This window comes from Meles meles, chromosome 13, assembly GCF_922984935.1.
Source record: "Meles meles chromosome 13, mMelMel3.1 paternal haplotype, whole genome shotgun sequence".
NCBI classification, from domain to species: Eukaryota; Metazoa; Chordata; class Mammalia; order Carnivora; family Mustelidae; genus Meles; species Meles meles.
Window position 1 is genome coordinate 5,849,028 of NC_060078.1, and position 16,806 is coordinate 5,865,833.

Sequence of the window (16,806 nt, forward strand, 5' to 3'; positions counted from 1 at the left end):
TGAGATCACCCTAAAGAGAATACAGAGCAATATATTCTGAACCTTGCACAACAACATTTAAAGGTTGGTTAGAGGAGAAACAGTGAAGGAAAATGAAAAGGAAGACTGCGTGAGTCATAGAAGCGAAGACTTCCTCCTGTTAAAATAGGGTAAATACCCCTTATTTTTTCAGTCTCAGTTAGGATTCAACCAGCTTCACACAGTACCTGGCCATGGCAGGTGCTCAGCACATGGGGGCTACTTCCTAACACAATGATGTTAATAAGCACTTGCAAAATTTACTCAATTTATAAAAACTAATTTTATTTTTTTTTTTAAGATTTTATTTATTTATTTGACAGAAAGAGAGAGATCACAAGTAGGTAGAAAGGCAGCAGAGAGAGGAGGAAGCAGGCTCCCCGCTGAGCAGAGACCCCGATGCGGGGCTCGATCCCAGGACCCTGAGATCATGACCTGAGCTGAAGGCAGCGGCTTAATCCACTGAGCCACCCAGGCGCCCCTAAAAACTAATTTTAAAAACTGAATCCCAGGGGCACCTGGGTGGCTCAGTGGGTTAAAGCCTCTGCCTTCAGCTCAGGTCATGATCCCAGCGTCCTGGGATCGAGCCCTGCATCGGGCTCTCGGCTCAGTGGAGAGCCTGCTTCCCTTCCTCTATCTCTCTGCCTGCTTCTCTGCCTACTTGTGATCTCTGTCTGTCAAATAAATAAATAAAAATCTTTAAAAAAAAAACTGAATCCCAAATACTATTTATGTGACTATGTCAAGACTGTTTGATCCACAACACAATTTTAGACTCTAATTGACAAAAATTATTCATCCACTATCCAATTTCGGGGGGAGGATTACATATATGAATAATTCTAAGATTCTTTAAATAATACTGTGATGGTTCCTACATTAATTACTGACAATTCAACATCATAAATCCTTAAATATTTTTCTCATCATCAAGGAAATTATTTAGAAACTATGGGTGAGGGAATCTTAATACTGAATATATTAACAGTAAAAAATTAATATTCCTGTTATTTTAGAAAAAGACATACAAAACTGGTTTTTAAAACATGTTTCAAAAGAAATTCTTACAAAGAATCTTAGTGCTTTGGGAAAAAAAGAAATGATCATACACCCTGATACTTAAGTCTTCAGCTTACCATTAACCAAGTTACTTAATACTCAGTCTTTCTAATACTTTCTAACACTCAGTCTCCTGATCTCTAAGTGAGGATAAATAATATTACCTGCCTCGTAGTCCTTGTAAAGGTCTTAACACAATCCCTGCAGATAGCAGGCATCCAATAACTATTAGGATGGATAGATGGATATATGCAGAGATACGAAGGTATCATAAAGTACTTACATTTATTAAAACAAATAATTGCCCTCTTTAGTTTTAATTTTAAGATATAACAGAATTTTTAATTACAAGAGCTAACATTTATTGGGCAATTACTTTGAGCAAAACAGTGAGCTGATAAGCATTCAGGATAAAGAATACAAATCACGTTCACTGAAAAGAATGATAAACAGACATCATTTGCAAATAACAGCAGAAAAAGATTCTCTTCTTCTATAGTCTTGCATATGATGAATTTAGGAGTTTTAAAAGTTTGCATTATGAATCTTCTACCCAAAATAGAGCAGTATAATGAACTCCCACATACCTACCCTCTAAAATTACTATAATTTTGCCTTTCTTGGATGACTTTAAGAGTTCTTGGTACTCAAAGACAATTTTGAAAGTAATCTTTGTGTAAACTAAATGATGCTAGTTACCATTTTCCTACTCTGTACCTATGAAAAACACCAGTAAGATTATCCGTTGTTTTTTCACGAACCTAAATAGTTGAAAATTAAACTCTTTTATACAGAAGTTACTCACCAATGCAGGAAACCATAGTGCTTTCTTTTTATCCAAACTAACGTAATCTACACATACAACTTTTCCTAGTAGTTCATCAATCTGTTTCCTATCATCCTCATCTTCATCACTGGAGGATGAAGAAGACTCTTCCTCTGGTCTAGGGAAAGAAAAAAATAAGATATTCCCATTTATCTCCACAAAGAATGAGCATGCCAAGTTGATAAGTAAAGGTATTCTATAAATCTTATCCCATTTTCTAAAACCTACAGAACAGCAAATTTAAATTTTTCAAGTTTTCTAAATTTCTAAAGAGTAACAAAAAGGATCATCATTAGAAGAAAGCATATCATTTTCCTAAACATCCTTCAGGTTTATTTAGTGCTACTTTAAAAGGTTAAGGGGGAAGAACAGAACAGAGTAACACTGGTCCCCAAACCCTCATAAAGCTGAAGGCCCAAGACAAAACATTCCAGCACTACACTAAAATGTATTAGGTCCAACTCTCAGATTAATGAAGTTCTAAAGATAGTAATTTTATACTCCCAATACAAAGCTAATTTTAAAAAGGGGAAGAAAGATCTTTATTTATTGGGGGCTTGGGGTGGGGAGAGAAGACGATCTGATAAGAGATCACCAATGCTATCCTTAATATCAAATATACACAAACTAGGCACTGATAAAATGTACAATACTGTTACTTTCTATTATGTTAGAAATTCCTTTCAGTTTCCACTGTATATTAGACTAATAAATTAGAAAGAAGTTCACTGTCAGCAGAAAAATAAACTATCAAAAACCATTCACTTGTTGTTAGACAAAAGTATACCGAAAAGTAAAACTTTTTAAAAAGGAAAAAAAAAATAAAACAATTCTACTCTGAATCTGGTTCCAAGAAAGCCCACAACCAGTGTTAAAGAAAAGAAAGATTCTAACTGAGTGCTCAAAACGCCCATAGTAAGTGAAGACACAAGAAATCAAGAGACTGCAATATAGGTTCTTTATTACAAAATAAAATAGAAGAATGGTTAGTATTAATTACCTATGGGGATGAAAATATTTTTAAGATAGTTGGTAATGACCAAGTTCACTGAGAAAAAGTGTAAACTGATGGATTATTTTAAAAAACCTTAAACATGGGGTGCCTGGGTGGCTCAGTGGGTTAAGCCTCTGCCTTCAGCTCAGGTCATGATCCCAGGGTCCTGGGATCGAGCCCCGCATCGGGCTCTCTGCTTAGGTGGGAGCCTGCTTCCTCCTCTCTCTGTGCCTGCTTCTCTGCCTACTTGTGATCTCTCTCTGTCAAATAAATAAATAAAATCTTTAAAAAAAAAAAAAAAACAAAACCTTAAACATGATTTAAGTATTTGGTTGACTGGGACAATCTAATATACTTTCAAAATTTGTCTTGATGCCTTTCCAAGGAGAAGGCAACATGTCACTCCTTTAAATATTTCAGCATAATTATAAAGAAAGCAAAAACTACTGTAATAATATTAAACATTTTGGAGTGATATGGGAAATATCACTCTTTGATTTCAGTGATCAAGTGACTTAAAAATTGTCCCTGTTAAAAACAAAGCAAATTTTTCAAGTTTGCTGCTGAGAACTAGTATTATTTCAAACGGCACTTAATGCAGTGTAAGTAGGGACATAGGAAGTAAGTAGAAGGTAGGAAAAACCAATACACCTTCATATTAGCAAAGCATAAAACCTTAAAAATAGGCACACAGCTTGGGATAATAATGACAGACCTCCCAAGTCTGAGTTCTAATTGATTAGAAGTGTTTTTCAAGGGCAATGACTTCTATCTCTTCACTTTCTAATGACTGTAGAAGACAACCAACCTTAAAACCGTAATTACTGCTTTTTCAAAGCAGTCATAAAAAACTTATTCAGCTAGGATCTAAGGGACCCTCTTTATGTCATTATCATTAGCAAGACAGAAAGTCCGAATATCATGGATAACATATATTAAATCTGTAAAACAACAACAAGAAAAATCTGTAAAACTTAAGAGAAAAATGGGCTTTATTTGGCTCACAAAGTCATCTGCATCTTTCTGAAAATTCTCATTTCTTTCTTAAGACTTAACAAGTGTGAAGACTTCAGACATCAGAAAGTGACATATAAAAAAAAGTGACTGCCTACATAGATCGCCTATCCACCTTTCATATTAAATGTTCAAGTTCCACTCTAAAACCAGTGCCCATTTATGGACTAGATTTCCTGCCCCACCCCCCACCCCAAGATTTTGTTCCAAGAGTGCTCATTTCTCTCTCCTGTATCAATTTTTCTGCCTCTACTACATTGAGTTCCCTCAGCATACTGTTATTTATATGCTATTATTTCTCCCACTTAAAAAAAGAATCCCCTGGGGCACTTGGGTGGCTCAGTGGGTTAAGTCTCTGCCTTCAGCTCAGGTCATGATCCCAAGGTCCTGGGATCCGGCCCTGAGTTGGACTCTCTGCTCGGCGGGGAGCCTGCTTCCTCCTCTCTCTCTCTCTGCCTGCCTCTCTGCCTACTTGTGATCTCTCTCTGTCAAACAAATAAATAAAATCTTTAAAAAAAAAAAATCCCCTGACCTCACCTTCCCCACCAGCTAATGCCACCTCATTTCTCTACTCCCCTTTGCAGTCAAACAGCTTGGAATGCTCTACTCCTCAACATCTGGAAACCCTTGGAACTGTCATTTCAATTAGGTGACCCTGACCCTCTCATTCAGATTTGCCCCAATCTCTCTTCATTTTTATTCTTTACCCACAGCACTTACAAATCCATCATACTAATATAATCTACTTGGTTCTTTCTTATGTATTCTCTTTATTGCCTATCTCCCATATATGCGAGAATATAAGCTCTAAGGGCAGAGAATTTTATCAATGCCTGTTTTATTCACTGATCTATCCCAAGTACTTGAACAGTGCTTGGCACAAGCATAGATATTCAATAAATATTTGCTGAGTAAATAAATGAACTGAATAGATTTCTTTCTATTATGTTATTTCTAATTTTATTTTTCCTAAAATCATAAAATGTATACAAGCAGTATAATGTACACAACCAGTATAAACCACACCATTATCTATACCTAAGGCTCTCTTAACTTTTCCTCTTGGAGGAGTTTAGCCAGGAAATAATTTACCCAAGACACTCAATAAACTAGTGAACTGAAATAAATGAGCATCTAAAGTATTTTATTTAAGGCTAGCTCAGTCACTTAAGCATCTTCCTTCAGCTAGGTCATGATGCTGGGGTCCTGGGATCAAGCCCCACTTTGGGCTCCCTGCGCAGCAGGGGAATTTACTTCTCCTTTCCCCTCTGCCGCTCTCCCTTCTCGTGAGCTCATGTGTGCTCTTTCAAATAAATAAAAATAAAATGTAAAAATAATAAAAAATAATTTAAAAAAATATTTTAAGGGAGCAAACACAGAGGAAGCAGAGAACCTGCTTGGTGTTATAGCCCTCTGACATCGTTGCTTCTTTGGTGATAAGATCGTTATTTGTTTAGAGAGCCAGAACAAAACAGTGCACTGTCTTTGTGACATGATTATCTGATGCCCACTGGAAACAAAGCTAACTACACGGAAATGTTTACCACACTAATTATTTAAAACTGACTGCACATCACTATTAATTGTAAATTAATTGTGAAGTAAGTAAGAAGAACTTTAGATAAGATGTGTGCCAAAGAATAGCAAATGACAAGATGCAACCAGAAAAACCGACTTCAGTGATCCTTATGATTTCAGGCAAGTAACTCGGTGTCAAATTTTGTACACTAAATTAAAAACCTGTATTAGTCAGTATCAGGAAGTCTAACAATGTACAGTTCTTTAGAGATTAAAACATAGAACATACGGTCATGTATATACTTACCAATAATAGGGTTTTATTTTTTCCCCAGTTTTTAATCAAGAAGGAAACTAGAATCAAATTCTTGTATCAAAATAAAACAGCAAATAATAAAAAAAATTCTAGAATTAGATAGTGGTACTGGTTATGCAATCTTTGAATATACTAAAAACACCACACGCTAGACACGTCACAAGGGTGAATTTTGGCATGTTAATTATATCTCAGTGAAAAACATTCTTTAAAGATCTGCAGACCTATAAATACCAGGTACACATCACTACTTTATTGGGTAAACTTTAGTGCTGTCAATGGGTAAAATCCCTGCCCATACATAATCCCTATCAAGAACCATTTTAAGCTTTCTTATGCTTTATTCTTTTTCTGAAGGAGAAAAAAAATAACAGCAAGCAGACTGATTTCTACTGTAGCAGCTGCACATACACTTTTGCCAGGTGATTGGAAAACACTTTTGAGGGGTGAAGGTACACAAATGTTTCTATGATTTCAGTTATTCTATTCCTTAGGCAGAAATAAAACATCTATATTCAATGGCTAAATTGTAACGGCAAAATTCAATCAACTTACACGTTGATTAAATGATCAATAACTTGTTTTAAAAAATTAATATAGAGAATGATAATCTTAAGAAAATAGCTGAATATATTTGAATTAAGTAATTAAAGGCAGAATATAAATAAAACTCAACTGAAGGAAGGTATCAAAAATAATCAATTTTGGAATATCTGGAGGCACATTAACTGGCATGTGGATTAAAAGTTGTTAAAAGAAAATAAAAGTAGTGATATATTCCTAAACAATGGAGTCTGGGGAAACCTGGGAAGAAATAACCTTATTTATCTCTGTACAAAATTAAATTTCAAAAGACAATCAATCAGAGAATCAAATGAAGGTTTTTTCAGTTGAGTAATGGAAGAGGAAATGAAGGTCAGATAAATGACCTTAAGGTCCACGTCCAAGACTTTGTTGTAGAAAATCACTCAGAAAAGGGAGAAAGAACTCTGAGGGACTGTAATAAAGGAGAAGGGAACTTCCAACTATGGTACTTGCCTGTGGTGCCTACACACCATGGCATTAAGTGCTAAGCGAAAACATTGTAACATCTCTTGGCAATGAAAATGACCACCACAGTGAGGGGGAAAGAATAGAGCAAGCAAAACAAGATTATAGATGAGAAGGGCTTCGTTTCCTGTAATAGTTAATTCTCAACCTCTGGTTAGCCTTCTTACTCTGCACATACGCAATACAGCCCCAACAACAAATCTTTCATTATACACAGAGATTCTCAACAGGAAAATCACTTAGAATGTCTGCTGGATTCTTCAGAAAGCAAAGATCAACCTGCTCAATGACAACTGCAAGCTTTAGTTTCATCTTCGAGAAAGGGAGACCTCAGCTAACAGATTTTTTAATACGTCATAACTGGGTCATTTTTAAAGATCATTCTAGGTTCAAATTTATGTTTATATGTGTAGGTGACAGTTGAAGAAAGATAAAACATGTCTAAATATTAGATGCAATATTTTTCAAAATTTAAAAAGAATTTTTGATGGACACAAAAATTGTTTTTCTTACAATATATATATAAAATATAAAATATGAAAATGTTGTTTAAAAAATTCAAATAATATAGCCAAAACCAATTCCACTTATCAGACAAACACTGTAAGCAGATTTTTTATATACTCACACATATAAATATTTTTATGAATGAAGTCAAGTCACATACTGGTATTTGATGAAAATTTTTGCATTCAATACATGACGTTTGATATCTAGTATTTACACAGTGTTTCCTATATAAACACTTTAAGGGTATGAATTCATTTAATCTTTGCAACAATTCTGAGAGATAGGTAATACTATTATCTCAATTTTACAGATAAGAAAATTGAGGCATGAACACTAAGTAATCTGCCCAAAGGTACAGAGCAAGGAAAAGGCAGAGTTATTCACACCCAGGCCACCTGGCTCCACAGTTCACACTTTTAACAATCAAGCCACACTGCCACTCTCAAAAAGCAAGAGAAGTAGAAATCTTCGCTAATGAAATAATTTTACATCAAATACACCCTACCTCATTATTCTGATATCAATAATCATAATTAGAAGTTGACTACCAAAACTATGGAAGACTCTAATGAGCAATGGTAGGTAAAATTTTAATACACAATTGAAGTCATTAATTTTCAAAGAGACATTGAAAGGTTTATCTCGTAAGTGCTTCAGTGAATATTCTATAGCAATAAAACATCCCTCTGGAAAAACTGATAACATTATTAGATCACAGTAACATCAAATAATGACAACAGGATGCTTTCATATGAGTAATGCTAACATACATTTTTCATTTATTTCTTCTTCTGGATGGAACAAGTCGTATGGAAAAGAGCAAATAATAGTTACACCCTGAATACCCTAAGATAATCAAGTCATCAGCAAGCTAAATCCCAAGTGAGAGAAATTATTCACTTAGTAATTAATTGAAAAACATCTTCTAAAAATTTCAGAGAGTTAAGGAAAAAAAAAGCATGGTCTGAATCACAGTATAGTAGGAAAATACGAATATGAAATATTTTTTCAGTGTAAGGATTGGTCTTTTATTTCCTCCCTCCAATGAGTCATTATTTATTTACTGTTAGAACTATTTTAGAAAGTAACTGAAGTACTACTCTATCTAAGTAAGAGTCAATCAGTTGAATGGGAAAAGGCCCATGGAGCATGGATGAGTTCAAGTCCTTGTCCTTTCCTTAGTGTGTTCCTTGGATTACTTATTGTCTCTAAGCCCAATTTCCCCAATTATTAATGTGGGTAAAAATAATACCTATCTTCATCACTTTCCTCTAAGGCTGAAAGTACCCAATATGAGAGACAGTGCTTACCCAATCCGATTTCTATCTCCAAAACTGAGCCATACTTACATTTAATACGTGATTCTTAACACTGAGTGAAAACATTCACTTATGCTGAAGATTTCAGCCATTCGACTCAATATTTATTTTTAACTGCCACTCTGACAATATTTGGGCTTAGACATGTTAAAATTTTTGAATTTTACCCAAGTGAAATGTTCAAAATTGTTTCTAAAATAACCTCCAATGGAATACATTAAAAACTCCTCCTTCCCAATTTTCTTCACCTGCTCCTATGGAGGCACCTATGTTTTCAACTATTCCAGCTGTTTCTTTGATAGTTAGTACCTTATCTCTAAATAATACTCTTATACTGTTTTATACATTGTAGGCATTATTCTGTCGACTTCCTACTGTTACTAGGACTTAATTTTGTATTTAAGCCACCTCCTCTCCCTCCATCCTACTAAGTTTTCCTTTCTGATACAATTTTCAGGGGAAGTTACTTAATGCCTTTGCTATTTTTTCTCTATCTGTTATCATCGTATCTTTAATTTCCCCCCAATGTTCCATTATATTAAGTAACTGAGTCCACCTTTTAATACAGACTTCCATTCCAACACTCTGCATTCTATGGACCACCAGCATCTAGTATTACTATGGAGAAGTCTGATCCCACTGTGCCTCCCAGTCCTTCGCGATAAATGATTTTTCTTTCTCAAACTGTTTGAAAATTGTTTATCTCTGATGACCCTTTGATCCTGTGATCCTTTTTAATTTAGAACCTTTTGGAGCCTATGCATGGCCCATTAAAAGTTAATTTGTTAAACAGACAAGAATATATGTCACAACTGTAAGACATAAAAATAAGTAAGATGGTTTCTGTCAAGGAGATTAAGATTATTAGGAAGAGAAAACAAATACTACAAAGACAATAACAGGTGAAATACTGTTTTTGACATTAGATAAATGCAAAGAATTTAGAGAGCTCAGAGGAAAGAAAATAGGTCTGTTTTTAAGGAAAGAGTAGGGAGACACAAAACAGTTCACATAACGGTGGGAGCATTTCTGGTGGGAGACTGAATGAGTGAGATAATGACATGGAAGGTGGCGTCTGAGAAAGGAAAAAAAAAAGCATGAATAAAAGTAAGTATCAGGAAAACAAAGGATGTGTCCAGCGAATGTTGACTGGTTCCACTCTGACTACAGCACCAAGACGCATGCGGGGAGAAACGGCAGACAGATACGCAGCTGTTAAGGCTGGGTGAGCGTGGAGACTCTCAAGCACCGTGCTAAGGAGTCTGAAATTACTACGAGATCCAGTTAGCATTTTGCAAAGTACAATTTCAAATTAGTAACTCTTAAAACAATACTAGAAGGAGAAATGAATTCAGGTTCAACTAACAGTTATGAAAATGGACTTACATATGATTAGATCTTCTTCCTCTATTTGTTTTCTTCCCTATGACAGGAGTGCCAAAATGTTCAGGGTTGGTGAGTGGGAGCTGGTCTAATGTCTGTGGGTAAGAACATAAACCCATCAAAGTTATGACGTAGCAAGTTCTCTTTCCTTTTTAAACCAAATCAGTTTAAGAATATGCTTAGATTTGAAGATTAAAAACTGCCCCCAAGGAAGACTAAAATACAACTTTCCTAAAGATAGACAAGTGTCATTTCAAAGATATTAGAATAAAGATGAATGAACCCATTACGGGGGGAGGGGTGAGAAGGGGAAGTGAAAAAAATTAAGCTGTTCTTTCTTCATGGTTTCATTATCTTTTTGAAGGCTGACAGACTTCTAAGAATGATTAAAATACAAAATAAAACACAGCTCAGTAGAAAATAGACTGGAGAGAGAAGAAATCTATACGTAAGGACCTAGCATCTGAATTGGGGCCAATTGCAAATCAAATTTCTCTTTGCTCAAAGGGAATCATAATCCATAATATAGAATTCTTAATAGGTAACAAAATTATCCAAAAAAAAAAAAGCATCAACTGTTTGAAAAAAGGCTTTCGATAGGATATATTATTACTTTGCAAATGTTTTCTGCAATACACCTTTTTTAAAGAATATGTAAATATTGACTTTTCTACATTTAATTTTCCCTTCCTTTTTAGTCTGCAGCATCCAATATGGTGCTTGGTATGAAGATAATGATCAGTAAGTAAACATTTCCTATTGTCAACTGACAGTTCATGTCAAACCGTTTGTCCCTTACCCCATCCTAAAGTAATGATTTCCAGGTGAGGAATTGGTTATTGGTTAATAACAAGCAGAATGAAGAAAAAAAGGAATCCTGGAATGATTCCCTTCACTTCTCAATATTAGCTACTTCTTGGATTTTTCTTGCCATTATTCCCTAAAAAGGTTTATGTAACTAAAAAGTTAAGGTCTCCATCTGAAAACGCTATCCCAACTAACTGCATTCTCTGAATATTAATTTTGATAATGCTGCTTTTTCTGCATTTTTAAGATCTTCCATACATTTGCTATTCCTTTCACCTCTCCAATAGAACCTCTGCTATTACAGATAATTTCATGAATACCAGGGGAACTAAAGACCCCACAAAAACTGTCAGGACGGAAGTGAGGGTGAGAAATTACTTAGGATAAAGACTTCTCAAAAAGCGCTCGCTTCGGCAGCACATATACTAAAAAAAAAAAAAAAAAGACTTCTCAAAAAAATAAATTTTTTTTTAAAATTTAAAGAAAAACTTCTAAAAGTTACAAACCAGGGTGTTACATGAAAGGGTATATATTATTTTAGATTTTAAAAAATCAGACTATCTAAATATAAACTGTAAATATTTAAAAGGAAATTTTTAACTTTTATTTTTAAAACAGATAATTTTGTTGAAACAAGATGAATATAATGTGAAAGGGGAACCATATTAATAATCTTGCATAACTTGTTAGATTGCATCATTTATTAGAATATATGTAAATGTACCTGAGGTACATAGATCTATGTATCCAACAACAAAGGATACTGAAATAGGGAAAAGGTACTACCCATCAAACATAAAGATCAATTCCTTCAGAAGACAAAAACTATTAACTTTTATAGGACATAAAATCTAATCTTGCGGGGTGCCTGGGTGGCTCAGTGGGTTAAAGCCTCTGCCTTTGGTTCAGGTCATGATCTCAGGGTCCTGGGATCGAGTCCCACATCGGGCTCTCTGCTCAGCAGGGACCTGCTTCCTCCTCTCTCTGCCTGCCTCTCTGCCTACTTATGATCTTACTCTGTCAAATAAATAAATAAAATCTTTAAAAAAAAAATCTAATCTTGCAAATTCAGCTTAAGTCAGGCATTTAAAAGACACTTGGGGGGTGCCTAAGTAGCTCAGTCAGTTAAGCATCTGACTCCTAATTTCAGCTCAGGTCATGACCTCAGGGTCCTTGGCTAGAGCCCCATGTCCAGCTCCACACTCTGCAGGGGAGTCTACTTGAGGATTCTTTCCCTTGCCCTCTATTCCCTCACTCTCTCTCTCAAATAATTTTTTAAAATAAATAAATAAAATAAATCTGGAGGCAAAAGTTGGTCTAAATACAGTAATACACAAAATAAAACCTCTCTAAAAGTCACTTGTCAGGGGTGGCCGGTTGGCTCAGTCAGTTACGCGTCTGCCTTCGGCGCAGGATCAGGACCCTGGGGTTCTGGAATTGAGCCCTGCATTGAGCTCCCTGCTCAGCAGGGAGTCTATTTGTTCCTCTCCCTCTCTGCCTCTCACCCACCCCTCGTGCTGTCTCTCACTCTGCTCTCTTTCAAATAAAATTATTTTTTAGATTTTATTTATTTCAGAGAAAGTGAATGATAGAGCATGAGAAGGGTGAGGGTCAGAGGGAAAAGCAGACTCCCCAGTGACCAGGCAGCCCGATATGGGGCTCGATCTCAGGACCCTGAGATCATGACCCAAGCCGAAGGCAGATGCTCAACCAACTGAGCCACCTAGGTGCCCCTCAAATAAGCAAAATCTTTAAAAAAAAAAAGAAGAAGAAGAAGAAGAAGAAGAAGAAGAAGGAGTAGTCACTTGTTATTAACTCCTAATTATGCTTTGTTCCCAAAATTTCAAAGTACAATTATTTGCTAAACAGAGAAAATAAATTAACCTGGATTCACCTCTGTCAAGCGAACATAAGGATTCAATGCCCCACCTCACTCCCCTAATATTAAGGTTGCTCTTGTGAAAGCAGAGACTTCTATCAAGTACTGGGATTTCTATTTTAAGCATCTGGTAAGTCACCAGTTATAGGAAAGAAAATATCCAGGATTTCTGATTATTTTCCCTATGTAATGAAGAGTTAGAGGAGTAAGAAGCCTTATCTCTGTCCCTAGCCTCAAACCATGTTCAGGAAAGTAGGAGCACCTTTATTTCAAGTGAGAGAAAAGACTGAGAGAAGGGTAAAATTTGTCTCATTAAAACCTAAAGAGCAAAAATCAGACACTCCTAGCTATATTAAAGCTAAAAGAAAATTCCATAGGCCTAGAGGAGACATGCCTACGGCCCTGTTTCCTAAATGGGCTATAGGAAATACGGAGATGAGATTTAACTAACCTTTCTTTAGAGTATCAACTGCACGCAGGAAGTAGTAAACGCACAGTGAATACCAGCTGATGAAACTACTTCTGAGCAACAAGCTCTGCAGAAATGCCCCAACCCCCAGGCAGTGTCAACACCCTCACGAAGCCGGTTAGGGCTAGAACCAGCACTATTAGCACCGGAATTGACTGACTGAAGTGTGGCTGTGATTCTCTTACATGGAAATCTTAAATTTAAGTCTTTAAGTATGTAGCTTCTTAATGGAATTAGTGACCCCAAACACTGCCAGTCTGATGTGGCTTTCCGCTCAAGATCAAAGTTATTACTGATAATAACAATGCTCTGAGTAATTTTTTAACAAATTAAAAATGTTTTTTGAAAATATCAAAAATATCAAATAAAGAGAAGGAATACATAGATGGCAGATTAAATACACTCCTGGCCATGGTACCACAGAACTCAGTACACATATAATCTCAGAATATACAGTTGTTTGATTAATGCTTTTTCCCCTCCAACAGACACTAAGTTACTCAAGGATAAATTCCATGTCTACTTGGTTAACCCTTGTGTCTCCACTACCTAACATAGCACGCACCTGGCTTATGGGATACAATACACCAGTACTCTAAGTACCCTCTAACAAAACTAAAAGTTTAACACATACGGACACACACAGTAAAAGTGTCCACCTTGAAGGTGAGAAGGACACACTGAGCTACTTTTTCAAACCCTTCAGCCTTTACACTACAACAGCCCTGATTCTCCTGGCGGGGGAGGGGGGCACACAACAACAATGTATTTTAAATATTTCTCTGGATTAAAAAAAATAAGGCACATGCCTTCACTAAACAGATGAAAAATCAAGTCTTTAAGCCCCCATATTTATTCACTGACCTACTATAATTGTACACATGTTCTAAGAGAAATGAAATTATTTCTAAGAATTATATAAACTTAGGGGTGCCTGGCTAGCTTAGTCAGAAAAGCATATGACTCTTGCTCTCAGGGTTGTGAGTTTGAGCCCCACCACTGGGTGTAGAGATTAAATAAATAAAACATTTTAAAAAATTACATAAACTTATAAAGAATTGTTACTTTATCACTACAAAAAGCCAAATTCACTGCCAATTCTAAAGTTGTATGGACTTCCTATATTTAAAGCTTCACAATTAATTACAAAAATACTTACTGAAGGCTTCTATACAGAAAACACTGGAGGGGGGGGTGGAGAAGAGCCTATCAAAATGACAAAAATTGGGCTATTACCCCGCAAAACAGCTTAAAATCTTACAGGGAAAATAAGAATAGTAATAAAAAAGACCATCAAATAAGAATAAGAGAAATGCCAAAGGATCAAAGGATAAAGGGATCAAATCTGCTTAGAAAGCTCATGAAAGACATCATGGAGGAACATTAAGAGCAGTACTCAGCAGAAACCAAGAAAAGAATATGAATCATAATCTGAAAATACCAAGTAGTCTTGTAAGACAGAAGTTCAGGGAAATGGGGCACCTGGCTGGCTCAGTCGGAAAAGCATGTGACTCTTGATATCGGGTTGTGAGTTTGAGGCCCACATTGGGTATAGGGATTACTTAAATAAATAAAAACTTAAAAATAAAAAAAAAAAGGAAAAGAAAAAATAAGTAGAAAGAAATGTTACAATATGAGACTTTAAAAAATAGGCCAGAATCACAATACGCAGAACCTGTCCCAAATTCTGAACTGGAACAGGAATTCAATTATTTAAGGGAAAGGAAAATATTTGCAAAACAAGAAAACATAAAATAAAGTTTAATACTCAAATAAATAATATAAAATGTCCCCAAAGAAACACTGTTCTAAATAGTGACAAGAAGAAAAGTAATCATGGTTTGGCCACGCTGTGCATTAACATTTATAGGCTGGACTACAGAATATAACACTTTAACAATATGTCCATTTTCAAAATTCTGGATTGCAAACTACTGATTTACAAAACTTTGTGAACCCTCCCTCCATTCCTAGTAACTTAACACCTTTCAATTCTAGAGCATGGCTTTGGTACTAGAAAATACTGGTTTGAGAACCAGCTCTGACCATCAGTTTCACCATTTGTAAATTAAAGATAATGATGCTATCTACTTCACAGTGTTATGAATATGATGATGTAGGTAAAACAGTGAGCAAAGTCCATGTCAAATGTAAGCACTTCATTTCTTCATCTGACTACCATTTATTCAGTACCTGCTCTAACCCGGGCGCTGTTTAAGGAACTGGGAATGAGTGGTGAGGAAGACCTATAAAATCCCTGCCCTTGTGATACCTTCTAGGGAGGAAGGCAGACAGTAAACAAATAACTAAGCACACACACATATCCTGATGTCAGAGAATGACACAAGCTCTGAAAAAACTTCGACCAATCTGAAAGGTCGGAGAGGATGGCAGGGACTAGTCTAGAAAGGGCAGTCAGACAAGGCATCTCTGAGGAGGGGCTATAATGACATCAGCAAGCAGCAGCAGCAGCAGTTAGGGACAACTTGTAGTATCCACAGATCCTTTAATGAGGGGGTTCAAGTGGATTATAAATGGACACCTCTTTTCTATAATTATTTAAAATTAGAGTCTACATAAAAGTTGCCTAAAAATAATAGTTAAGCAAGATCACTGAATTTTCATTGTGGACAAATGCTAAAATATTCTTGGCGGGGGGGGGGGGGGGGCGCAGAGGATGATATATCACCTGGTACTCAAACACAAGGCCTTAAACAGGATTCACAGATCACATGATAATGGTATTAATCAGTTTTCCAGACTAACAAGTAAGTAGCTGGAGTTGAGAAAGAAAAATATGTTCCCCCAATACAAAATATGAGACACAATCATTCATTACACGATTACTTACTTCACTTTCAGCAAAATGCCTCTCTCCCTTCAGGCACAGTGAAGATCGTCTCAGTGTCTTCTCATCTCCATCATCAAAAACTATGAGAGGAGGTAAAATTAGAAACTAATGAAGGATTTTTCAAAGATTAACAAGATGATATAAATTATCATTTAATTTTGAGTGCAAACAGAACTATTGTTTCAGAAGAGTACATCTGAAAATTAGTCCACGTTTTGTTTTCTGATAACTTCAAGTACAGAATGTTTTCCAATTTCTAGTGGTAGCGAAATAATATACCTGAAATGAAAACATCTTCCCTGACCCAGAAAACATTAAGAGGAAAAAAAAAAAAGTTAGCATTTTAGGAAAAAACAATCTAAATGTTAATTAACCCTTCTCAAAGTGGTCAAAGAAAGGCAAGTTTTCCAGCTGGTAATACTGACAAATTCACTGAAAAAAAAAAAACAAAAAGAATACAAATTTATATATTCAGACCACACCTAAAAAATTACTCTGCTTTTACTATTTAAAGCAGGGTTTCCAAACCTGAGCACTACGAACATTTCAGGGCGGATAATTCTTGATCACGAGGGCTGTTCTGAACACTGTAAGATATTTAGCAGCTTCCCTGGCCTCTGGCCACTAGATGCCACTAGTGGCTCCTCATTTCTGACAACCGAACCTGTCTACAGACATTGCCAAGTGCTCCCTGGGTGACAAACTCGCTCCCCATTGAATACTACATATTTAAAGTACTAAAATGTCCCAGCAAATTTACGGTAAGTTTATGCATACATATATTTATTTTATA

The 16,806-nt window shown here is 35.8% G+C and overlaps 1 protein-coding gene across 6 annotated transcripts in view; it reads right to left on the reverse strand.

Moving 5' to 3' along the window:
• Window positions 1-16,806, reverse strand: part of ARID4B (AT-rich interaction domain 4B) — a 148,285-nt gene that overhangs the window by 61,164 nt on the left and 70,315 nt on the right. For all 6 annotated transcript variants that reach the window (XR_006821207.1, XM_046026560.1, XM_046026559.1 and 3 more), the window contains exons 6-8: window positions 16,014-16,093; window positions 10,011-10,102; window positions 1,883-2,021 (exon numbers count right to left, since the gene is read on the reverse strand). Coding sequence is in view for 5 of the 6 variants with exons in the window: in XM_046026560.1 (XP_045882516.1) it covers window positions 1,883-2,021; window positions 10,011-10,102; window positions 16,014-16,093 (311 nt within the window). In the remaining variant the exon portion in view is untranslated. The remainder of the gene's footprint in view (window positions 1-1,882; window positions 2,022-10,010; window positions 10,103-16,013; window positions 16,094-16,806) is intronic.